At 37.1% G+C, this 11,212-nt stretch overlaps 2 protein-coding genes across 3 annotated transcripts in view; one reads left to right on the top strand and one right to left on the bottom strand.

Moving 5' to 3' along the window:
• Positions 1 to 11,212, top strand: part of LOC106081170 (uncharacterized) — a 522,321-nt gene that overhangs the window by 368,995 nt on the left and 142,114 nt on the right. For both annotated transcript variants that reach the window (XM_059368620.1, XM_059368619.1), the window contains one exon: positions 2,291 to 2,454. In XM_059368620.1, the coding sequence (XP_059224603.1) occupies positions 2,291 to 2,454 (164 nt within the window). The remainder of the gene's footprint in view (positions 1 to 2,290; positions 2,455 to 11,212) is intronic.
• LOC131997611 (uncharacterized) lies at positions 10,270 to 11,212 on the bottom strand. Its single transcript, XM_059368625.1, has 2 exons — positions 10,860 to 11,212; positions 10,270 to 10,803 (listed from the first exon to the last, which is right to left on the bottom strand). Exons 1-2 carry the CDS (start codon positions 11,180 to 11,182, stop codon positions 10,761 to 10,763), a joined length of 366 nt encoding a protein of 121 aa, XP_059224608.1. The 5' UTR covers positions 11,183 to 11,212; the 3' UTR covers positions 10,270 to 10,760.

Below are 11,212 nucleotides of genomic sequence, written 5' to 3'. Positions count from 1 at the left end.
GACCGATGATCCGATTTAGGGTCTTAGGCCCATAAAATCCACATTTATTATCCGATTTCGCTGAAGTTTGGGACAGTGAGTTGTCTTAGGTCCTTCGACATCCTTCGTCAATTTGGCTCAGATCGGTCCAGATTTGAATATAGCTGCCATATAGATCGATCCTCCGATTTATGGTGCAAGGCCCATAAAAACCACATTCATTATCCGATTTTGCTGAAATTTGGGACAGTGAGTTGTGTTAGGCCCTTTGACATATTTCTTCAATTTGTTCCAGATCGGTTCAGATTTAGATATAGCTGCCATATCGACCGATTTCTTGATTTATGGTTTTGGGCCAATAAAATGTTCATTTATTGTCTGATGTCGCCGAAATTTGGAAGAGTTAAGCCCCTTGACATACTTCTGCAATATCGCACAGATCGGTCCAGATTTGGATATAGCTGCCATATAGACCGATATCTAGGTTTTAGGTTTTGGGGCGATAAAAGACGCATTTATTGTCCGATGTCGCTGAAATTTGGGACGGTGAGTTGTGTTAGGCCCTTCGATATCCTTTTCAAATTTGATCCAGATCCGTCCAGTTCTGCCATATAGACCGATATCCCGATTTATAGTCTTGGTCCCATAAAGTCGCATTTCTAATCTGATTTCAGTTAAATTTTACACAGTGACTTATGCTAATCATTTCGACATCCGTTTAGTTCATGGTTCAAATCGGTTTAATTTTAGATATAGCTACTTAAATGACCAATATTTTGTTATACGCAATTGAAAAATGACTTTTACTTATAAGTATTTGGTCCAAATCGGAACATATTTCAATATATCTGCTATGGGGCATAAGGTGTGCATTTTTCACCGGATTTTGACAAAAGGTGTTTTACATATGTACCCGAGGTGGTGGGTATCCAAAGTTCGGCCTGGCCGAACTTAATGCCATTTTACTTGTTTTAATTTTTGGAATAATTTTTTTAAGTTTTTCCCCACATCACAAGATTTTTTATATTCAAAAGATATTTAAGGCATTCAACGGTCTTGAACTTACTGCCTTAATTACATACTTGCTTAAGGCCTAAACGTTTGTGTGACATTGCAACGAGAAGCACATTTTTAAATGCAGCAATTTCTTGCATGGATTAATCATTCAGTTGCCATGAATAACGCAACCAACTATCCTTGTTCATTTTTGTTGTTGTTTTTGCTACTTTCGACCAATTCCACATGAAAGTCCTTGAGTAAAACTACCCAAATGAGTGCTTGGCTCTTAAGTGAGCACTCATGCTATAACTTTTTCTTAAGTACATCCACTTGAAATTCCTTCATTTAAGATTGGGACAAAACGAATCTAACGAAATAATTAAAAAAAAAAGAAAAATCAGAAAATACAACTTTAGCAGGGGCTGCATTTGTGTAAATAGTATAAAAATTATGGAAATCTTTTTATGATAATTCGTCGCCCATTGTCCACAGTTATTTGCCGTACTCGTACTCGAACTTTGTTTTATTATTGTCAACTCAGGCATTCAGTCGTTGGGAGAATTTATTAATAATTTTTCCACTTGTTTTCCTGCAACGACTTCTTATTTTCCACATTCCTTTAGGTTTCTCTTTTTGTTTTTTTCTTATTTTTTATTATAAACAAAAGCCGTAAATATGGATGCTGAAAGTAAAGAAAACGGTGATAATGAAAAGGACGAGGACGAAAAGAAACGAAACGAAAACTTTTTCCTTGCCAGCTCCCAGTTTAACCATTAAAACTGCGGGCCAATGATGTCGATGACGAAATGATGAAAATCACTTGAGGCGATACATAAGATTAACAATGCCGCTGCCTTGGCCGCTCCTTCTCTCTCTCTTTCTCTCTTACGCTTTTGTTTAAGTTTTTTTTATAGTTGTTTATCGTTATTATTTACTTTCTCAAGTGTTTTTTACGATTCCCAGCACTTCAACAGACAAATGGCCATTAAAACGGCATTGGGCGGTACCATGCTTTGGGTGAGGGGGCACTATGGGCAAGGGGTTAACAGCACATGAAAAGCAACTAAGGCGCCTTGAAAGTCATTAACATAAATCCACATATGCCATGGAAAATGTCAACATAAATTTCCCCCAGGCCCCAAAACGAACGACCCACCGACCCTGCGGTCTTTCTTTTACTAATTTTTTAAGCTTTCCGTTTTTTTGTGTTTGCAAGCATTTGGGTTTACTTTAAAACTCTTTGCTTGCTTGCTCACTGACTCCCGTCATTACTCATGTTTGTGTGTTCTCCCATTTGCTTTTCTTCTTGCAGAATCCTTGACGACATATTCAACATACTCAGCGCTGGAAACGACCACAGTGTCCCCAACGAATCTGCTGCCATACTTCGATTTTGATGTGCCGCGCAATGTAACCGTGACAGTGGGTCAGACGGGATTTCTGCATTGTCGCGTTGAACGTTTGGGCGATAAGGATGTAAGTAGCACTAAAATATCCATATGTAAAAGGCATGAATGGTGCAATAAAAGGGTTATAAAATATGCAATTTTAAAAGGCAAAAAAAGTGTTGTTACGTTATTGGATGTACTGAGAGTAAGAAAGGCAAAAACTTTGTCTTTATTCCTTGAAGAAATTTTTGTTGGGAAAATTTGTATTTGCAAGAAAAAAAATCTGATGGGATGCCACTAAAGATATGGGAGGGAGAATTTGCTGAAATAAATCAAAATATGGATACCCACAAACTTTGGATACCCACGACACAACACGGACACGAAAAGGCTAACATAAGACACTGTGTCAAATTTCAGTAAAATCAACTTTTAATCCAGATATTGGTCTATATAACAGCTATATTCAAATCTTGAACTATTTGGGCCAAATTGAAGAAGGGTGTCGAAGAGCTTAACTCAACTCGCTCTCCCAAATTTTGTCAAAATCAGGCAATATATGCGCCTTTTATGGGTCCAAGACCTTAAATCGAGATATGGGTCTATATGACAGCTATATCCAAATCGGGACCGATCTTGGCTTAAACGGTAGATGTCGACGGGCCTAACATAAATCAATGTCCCAAATTTCAGCAAAAACGGATGTGTTTTTATGGGCCTAAGATCCTAAATCTGAGGATCGATCTATATGGCAGCTATATCCAAATCTGAACCGATCTCGGCCAAATAGAAGAAGGACGTCGAAGATCCTAACACAACTCACTGTCCCAAACTGCGGCGACATCGACAATAAATGCGCTTTTTATAGCCCTAAAACCTAAAACCGAGAGATCGGTCTATATGGCAAATTGCAAGTTTTGCCCATGAACATTCCATTAAGGAACAGGGGCAAACTTCTCACATATCAATGAGTGCAGTCCGATTCATGTTTAAGCTCAATGATAAGGGGCCTCCTTTTTATAGCCGAGTCCGAACGGCGTGCCGCAGTGCGACACCTCTTTGGAGAGAAGTTTTATATGGCATAGTACCTCACAAATGTTGCCAGCATTAGGAGGGGAAAACCACCGCTGAAAATTTTTTCTGATGGTCTCGCCAGGATTCGAACCCAGGCGTTCAGCGTCATAGGCGGACATGCTAACCTCTGCGCTACGGTGGCCTCCTCTATGGCAGCTATATCCAAATCGGGACCGATCTGTGCCATATTGTAGAAGAATATTAAAGGGCTTAACTTAACTCACTGTCCCAAATTTCGGCGACATCGGACAATAAATGCGTTTTTTATAGGCCCAAAACTTAAAATCGTGAAATAGGTCTATATGGCAACTATATCCAATTCTGGACCGATATGTGCCAAATTGACGAAGGATGTCGTAGGGCCCAACTAAACTCACTGTCCCAAATTTCAGCAAAATCGGATAATTAACGTGGCTTTTATGGGCCTAAGACCCTAAATGGGAGGATCGGTCTATATGGCAACTATATCCAATGTTGGACCGATCTGGGCCAAATTGACAAAAGATGTCGAAGGGCCCAACCTAACTCGCTGATCCAAATTTTGGCAAAATCGGACAATAAATGCGCCTTTAATGGACCCAAGACCTTAAATCGAGAGATCGGTCTATATGACAGCTATATCGAAATCGGGACTGATCTGGGCCAAATTAAGGGAAGATATTAAAGGGCCTTACACAACTCACTGTCCCAAATTTCAGCAAAATCTGATAATAAATGTGGCTTTTATGGGCCTAAGACCCTAAATCGGAGGATCGGTCTATATGGCAACTATATCCAAATCTGAACCGATAAGGGCCAAATTTAAGAAGAATGTCGAAGGGCCTTACACAACTCACTTTACCAAATTTCATTAAAAGGGGATAACAAATGTGGCTTTTATGGGCCTAAGACCTTAAATCGGAGGATCGGTCTATATGGTGGCTAAATCAAGACATAGTCCGATATAGCCTATATTCGAACCTAACTTGCTTATGAGCAAAAAAAGAATCTGTGCAAAGTTTCATCTCAATATCTCTATTTTTGAAGAATGTAGCGTGATTTCAACAGATACACGGACGGACGGACGGACATGGCTAGATCGTCTTAGATTTTTTTCGCTGGTCAAGAATACATATACTTTATGGGGTCGGAAATGGATATTTCGATGTGTTACAAACGGAATGAGAAAATTAATATACCCCATCCTTCGGTGGTGGGTATAAAAATGGTTTATGTTTGCTACTTTGTTCATGAACCATTATTTTTATACCCTTCACCATTGGATGGGGGCATAGTAATCCACTCATTTCATTTGGAACATCTCGAAATATTGATCTGGGACCCTTTTAAGTATTTATATTTTTGATCGTCTCGACATTCTGATTCGATCTTTCCGTTCGTCTGTCCGTCCTTCCATCTATCCGTCCGTCCGCCTATCCATCCATCTGTGGAAATCACGATAGTGGTGAAGCGAATGAGTGAAGCTTAGCGAACTGGTGAATCTAGCTCCCTGAAATTTTGCACACATATTTCTCATTGATGTCGGTCCTAGGGGATTACAAATAAACCATATCAGTTGAGATTTGGATAAAGCCCCCATATAAACCGATACATCAATATGACTTCTTAAGCCCCTTGAGAACGCTATTCTTACCCGATTTGACTGATATTTCTCGCAATGCTTTCTGCTTTGACCTCCAATATCAGTGTACAGTATGGTCTGAATCGGTCCATAACTTGATATGATATTGTTCCCATATAAGTCGAGTTCGAATGGCATGCCGCAGTACGACACCTCTTTGTCAAGAGTCAAAATGCAGCCCAAAGAATTTATACTGCAACCTCCTCCAGCTTGCCCAACAAGAATTTCAAGAAAATGTTTATGACAGCAAAATCTTTAAGCTCAACTGAAGAGGAGAGCGAATGATAAAGGAGATCTCAGATAAGCCCTATTACATCAACATCAATGTTTCAACCCTTTAGTCAACGTCATATGTGTGTGCGTTATGTGGCGCAGCAAAGTGTGCTGTGCTAAGTCAATTCGTGTTGGCAAATTTGCGCAGTCCATGGTTATTTGTTTTACTGTCAAGTGGATATGGGTCTAAGCATATTTGACAAGGACAAGGTCTACCTACTAGGCCTCTACACAAATTCGTTGGCATCCGATGCATCTGTATACAAATGACTAATTTATAGGCCATCAATCACTGCTAACTGGTCTGATACTCCTCCCCTACCCTCTGGTTGAAGCGGTGTTTCAAAATTTGCGCTACTCCTGTGATGGATGTGGCAACTTGACACATAGCCGCACAGATGCACAAACAAACTCCTCAAATATTCGAAACACACAGACAAACATTCAACTGACATGTAGGGGACTGTGTTATTTTGCAATGTTTTTTTGGGGGGCTGAATTGAAAAAAAAAATCACAATTTATGTAACTTTAGCAAGAATTCACATGAGAAGAGACATATGTTGGGGACACATTCTATTAGCCCAAATTAAAACCGCCTCGGTAAAACTTTTTACCGAGATTTCCATTTTCACACATTTACATCCTTATCAAAGCATAAAAGTTGGGCAGCCGTGAAGAAGATCCAACCCCAGGGCAAAGTAAGGCAAACAAAATTTGGGCAATTAATTTCAAAGTATTTAGAGCTTAACCAAAACAACGAAACCCCTAAGTAAAGCCATTCCATCAACGATGAAGTAAAGGATGCTCATCGTTATTGTCACACTCAATGGTGCGGTTACTTTATGCTCGGGATCTAAATCACGCTAAAATCTTGTCGGCATTCTCTTTCTGGGACATTGCATAGGTTGTGGATTCATATTTTATGGGCAAGAGGAGACATGGATTTGTTCGCAGAGGCAAAGTGTTGAATTGTATCAAGTTCATGCTTTTGTGGAACAAAATTGTATTTGTTCCGTATAGACTCAAAAAAGGCTGAACCGATTAACTTGAAAGTTTTCACAGATTTTGTAAGTTGGTCTGGATAAAATAATAATATGCTATATAATTTTTATACCCACCACCGAACGATGAGGGTATATTCATTTTGTCATTCCGTTTACAACACATCGAAATATCCATTTCCGACCCTATAAAGTATATATATTCTTGATCAGCGTAAAAATCTAAGACGATCTAGACATGTCCGTCCGTCTGTCCGTCTGTCTGTTGAAATCACGCTACAGTCTTTAAAAATAGAGATATTTAGCTGATATTTTGCACAGATTCTTTTTTTGTCCACAAGCAGGTTAAGTTCGAAGATGGGCTATATCGGACTATATCTTGATATAGCTCCCATATAGACCGATCCGCCGATTTAGGGTCTTAGGCTCATAAAAGCCACATTTATTATCCGATTTCACTGAAATGTGGGACAGAGTGTTGTGTAAGGCTTTTCGACTTCCTTCGTCAATTTGGCTCAGATCGGTTCAGATTTGGATATAGCTGCCATATAGACCGATCCTCTGATTTAGGGTCTTAGGCCCACAAAAGTCACATTTATTATCCGATTTTGATGAAATTCGGGACAGTGAATTGTGTAATGCCCTTCGACATCCTTCGTCAATTTGGCACAGATCGGTTCAGATTTGGATATAGCTGCCATATAGACCGATCCTCCGATTTATGGTGTTAGGCCCATAAAAGCCACATTTATTGTTTGATTTTGCTGAAATTTGGGACAGTGAGTTGTGTTAGGTCTACCGACATGTTTCTGCAATTTGGTCCAGATCGGTAAAGATTTGGATATATCTGCCATATAGACCGATTTCTTGATTTATGTCTTAGGCCTATAAAATGCTCATTTATATTCCGATGTCGCCGAAATTTGGGACAGTGAGTTAAGTAAAGCCCCTTGACATACTTCTGCTATATCGCACAGATCGGTCCAGATTTGGATATAGCTGCCATATAGACCGATATCTAGGTTTTAGGTTTTGGGGCCATAAAAGGCGCATTTTTTGTCCGATGTCGCTGAAATTTGAGACAGTGAATTCGGTTAGGATCTTCGACGTCCTTCTTCAATTTTGCCCAGATCGGTTCAGATTTGAATATAGCTGCCATATAGACCGATCTTTCGATTTAAGGTTTTGGGCCCATAAAAGAGGCATTTATTGTCCGATTTCGCCGAAATTTGGGACAGTACTTTATATATATATAGATATATAAAGTACTGTCCCAAATGTAGACCGATATCTCGATTTAAAGTCTTGGCTCTATAAAACCCGCATTTATAATCCGATTACACTGAAATTTGACACAATGACTTATATTAGGCTTTTCGACATCCGTATCGTATATAGTTCTGATCGGCTTATTTTAAGATATAGCCAGTGTACTTATTAGTATTTGGTCCAAATCGGAACATATTTAGATATAACTGATATGGGACATAAGGTATGAAATTTTCACCGAATTTTTATGAAAGGTTGTTTACATATATACCCGAGGTTGCGGGTATCCAAAGTTCGGCTCGGCCGAACTTAATGCCTTTTTACTTGTTATACCCTCCATCGTAGGATGGGGGTATACTAATTTCATCATTCTGTTTGTAACACCTCGAAATATGCGCCTAAGACCCCATAAAGTATGTACATTCTTGATCGTCGTGACATTTTATGTCGATCTAGCCATGTCCGTCCGTCCATCCGTTCTTCCGTGCGTCCGTCCGTCCATCCGTTTGTCTGTCAAAAACACGCCAACTTTTGAAGGAGTAAAGCTAGCCGCTTGAATCTTTGCACAAATACTTCTTATCAGTGTAGGTCGGCTGGGATTGTAAATGGGACATATCGGTCCATGTTTTGATATAGCTATATAAACCAATCTTCGGTCTTGACTTCTTGAGCCTCTAGAGGGCACAATTCTAATCCGATTGGAATGATATTTTACACAACATGTTTTGTTATGATGTCCAATAACTGTGCCAAGTATGGTTTAAATCGGTTCACAACCTGATATAGCTGCCATGTAAATCGATCTGGGATCTTGATTTCTTGAGCCTCTAGAGGTCGCAATTTATATCCAATTTGCCTGAAATTTTGTACGGCGAATCCTCTCATGACCGTCAACATACGTGTTTGTTATGATCTTAATCGGTCTATAGCCTGATGCAGCTCCCATATAAATCGATCTCTCTATTTTACTTCTTGAGCCCCCAAAGGGCGCAATTCTTATTCGAATTGGCTGACATTTAACACAGGTCTCCAACATATAATTTAATTGTGGTCCAAACCGGACCATATCTTGATATCGCTCTAATAGCAGAGCAAATCTTTTCTTATATCCTTTTTTGCCTAAGAAGAGATGTCGGGAAAAGAACTCGACAAATGCGATCCATGGTGAAGGGTATATAAGATTCGACCCGGCCGAACTAAGAACGCTTTTATTTTATTTTATTTTATTTTATTTTATTTTATTTTATTTTATTTTATTTTATTTTATTTTATTTTATTTTATTTTATTTTATTTTATTTTATTTTATTTTATTTTATTTTATTTTATTTTATTTTATTTAGTTTACTTTTTTAGTTTATTTTATTTTATTTTATTTTAGTTTACTTTTTTATTTTATGTTATTTTATTTTATTTTATTTTATTTTATTTTATTTTATTTTATTTTATTTTATTTTATTTTATTTTATTTTATTTTATTTTATTTTATTTTATTTTATTTTATTTTATTTTATTTTATTTTATTTTATTTTATTTTATTTTATTTTATTTTATTTTATTTTATTTTATTTTATTTTATTTTATTTTATTTTATTTAATTTTATTTTATTTTATTTTATTTTTTTTATTTTATTTTATTTTATTTTATTTTATTTTAGTTTAGTTTATTTTATTTTATGTTATTTTTTATTTTATTTTATTTTTTTTTTTTTTTTGGTTAGTTTAGTTTATTTTATTTTATGTTATTTTTTATTTTATTTTATTTTTTTTATTTTATTTTATTTTATTTTATTTTATTTTATATTATTTTATTTCATTTTATTTTATTTTATTGTATTTTTCTATTCTTCTGTTATCTATTTGTTTTGTGAATACGGCCGTTATTTCATATATGTCAACAGTTTTATGGCACTTTGGTATTTGTGCTGCTTCCTCAGTAAAGGTTTTTCAGTCAGTCAGGCAGTATTTCAGAACTTTTTTACGATTTTGCCCCACATTCATGCAGACTCTAACCTGCTTGCATGCCATCCATGCTAAGCTCCTGGCCGATTTCATCGACAGAGAAAAAACAACATGTAGCGCCAAATTGTAACAAATAATTTGCCTACATTAATTTGCTATGTCTACACGTGTTTCCAACCAACGTAAGTTTGGCTTTGTAGAAAAATAAATCTTTAAAGACGTTAGTAATGTATTTGTCATTCATTTGAAACTTCTATGCCAGTTTGTGCGGCATTTCCTTATTTTTTTTTTTTTTTTTTTTTCATCCTTACCATCTTTTCGCATTTACATTCACCCTCACCTCATTAATTTGAGCGAAATTAGTTTGACGCTGACATTTTTGTTTGCTTGACGCTCTCTGCTTGTAGGGCTGTCAAGGTTGCGCCTTCCCCATCAAGGCTGTGAAACAGATGCAAGGCATTATAAATCGATTGGATTAAGAGCCTTATTTGTCACATTAAATTAATTTCACTGGGGATGCGAATAGCCTCCATCATGGCAACGATTTTAATCTCGCAAATGTGACACAAATCAATGGGACATCGAATATCATTCATTAGAGGAAACCATGAGAGGAAACCATGGAGGGCGTTGAGCATTGGCTGGGGCAAAAATTGACATTTCATTGAATTGTCGACTAATTTGAATGGACATTTATCATTACATAACATTCAAATTTAAATTTAATTTTGGGCAAACGAAAAATCAAGGAAATTGAAATTTAAAAAGTTTCCGTAGTACAAGAATTCGGGGTTGAATCCAAAGCCCGAACAAGAAGACCTGTCAGCTTGCTTTACCATTTTTTAATTATCTAAAGTAAAGTTTCTCTTTTTTCTTAATTTATCAATTATTAAAGAAGAGTTCTGTAGTTTTTCGGTCAATATATGCATTTCAAAATACAATGTAAAAAAATATGTGTTTGCTTGCTGCAGTCATTAAAACCAATTTTGAAATACCCATTAAAATTCGAGAGCCAGTGGAGAAACCTAACAACCGCATATACAAGAGACTTGTTCATATTGTTGACACCAGAATTCATTTACAATGTTTCTTTTGTGGCTCTAAACAGCAGCTGTTGCCTTAAACCACCATATTGCAGTATTAAAGTTAGCCATAGTTATTGCGTAGAGTATTTGATGAGGCCTTTGTCAAAGCCTTAACTTATGCCATTGTAATATCCGTAAACATTTCCCTGGTATCTGCAATATATAATGCAAATTGGTGATTTTCCATTAACTTCAGCTGCTTCTGGCACCTTTGTTTCCATACTGGACCACAAATCGCACAATTATAGCACTCCCTTGCTGTAGATGCCTTAACATCATGAGCCACGATATTTAATCCATCCAAGCAATTAGGAACGCTGTTAATGGGCAAAACTAAGAGAGTTGCCGGTTCTGCGGTCCCGACAAAAACATCTGCATCTGCAGTTGTTATCGTAGTGTGGGTGATGGTGTTAGCGGTTCCTTTATCTACGATATTTCCTTTGTTGTCCTGCGACTGCATCATGTAATTTACGCATGTAGTAGTCATATGGTAGTCATTCGAACCTTGGCCTGTTGTTGTACCTCCAGTCATTGGCGTTTCGCCTGATGATTGGATCACAGT

The sequence above is a fragment of the Stomoxys calcitrans genome, chromosome 5, assembly GCF_963082655.1.
Source record: "Stomoxys calcitrans chromosome 5, idStoCalc2.1, whole genome shotgun sequence".
In the NCBI taxonomy this organism is placed as follows: domain Eukaryota; kingdom Metazoa; phylum Arthropoda; class Insecta; order Diptera; family Muscidae; genus Stomoxys; species Stomoxys calcitrans.
Note: the sequence above shows the minus strand (reverse complement) of the source record. Positions and strands in the feature narration are given on the sequence as shown.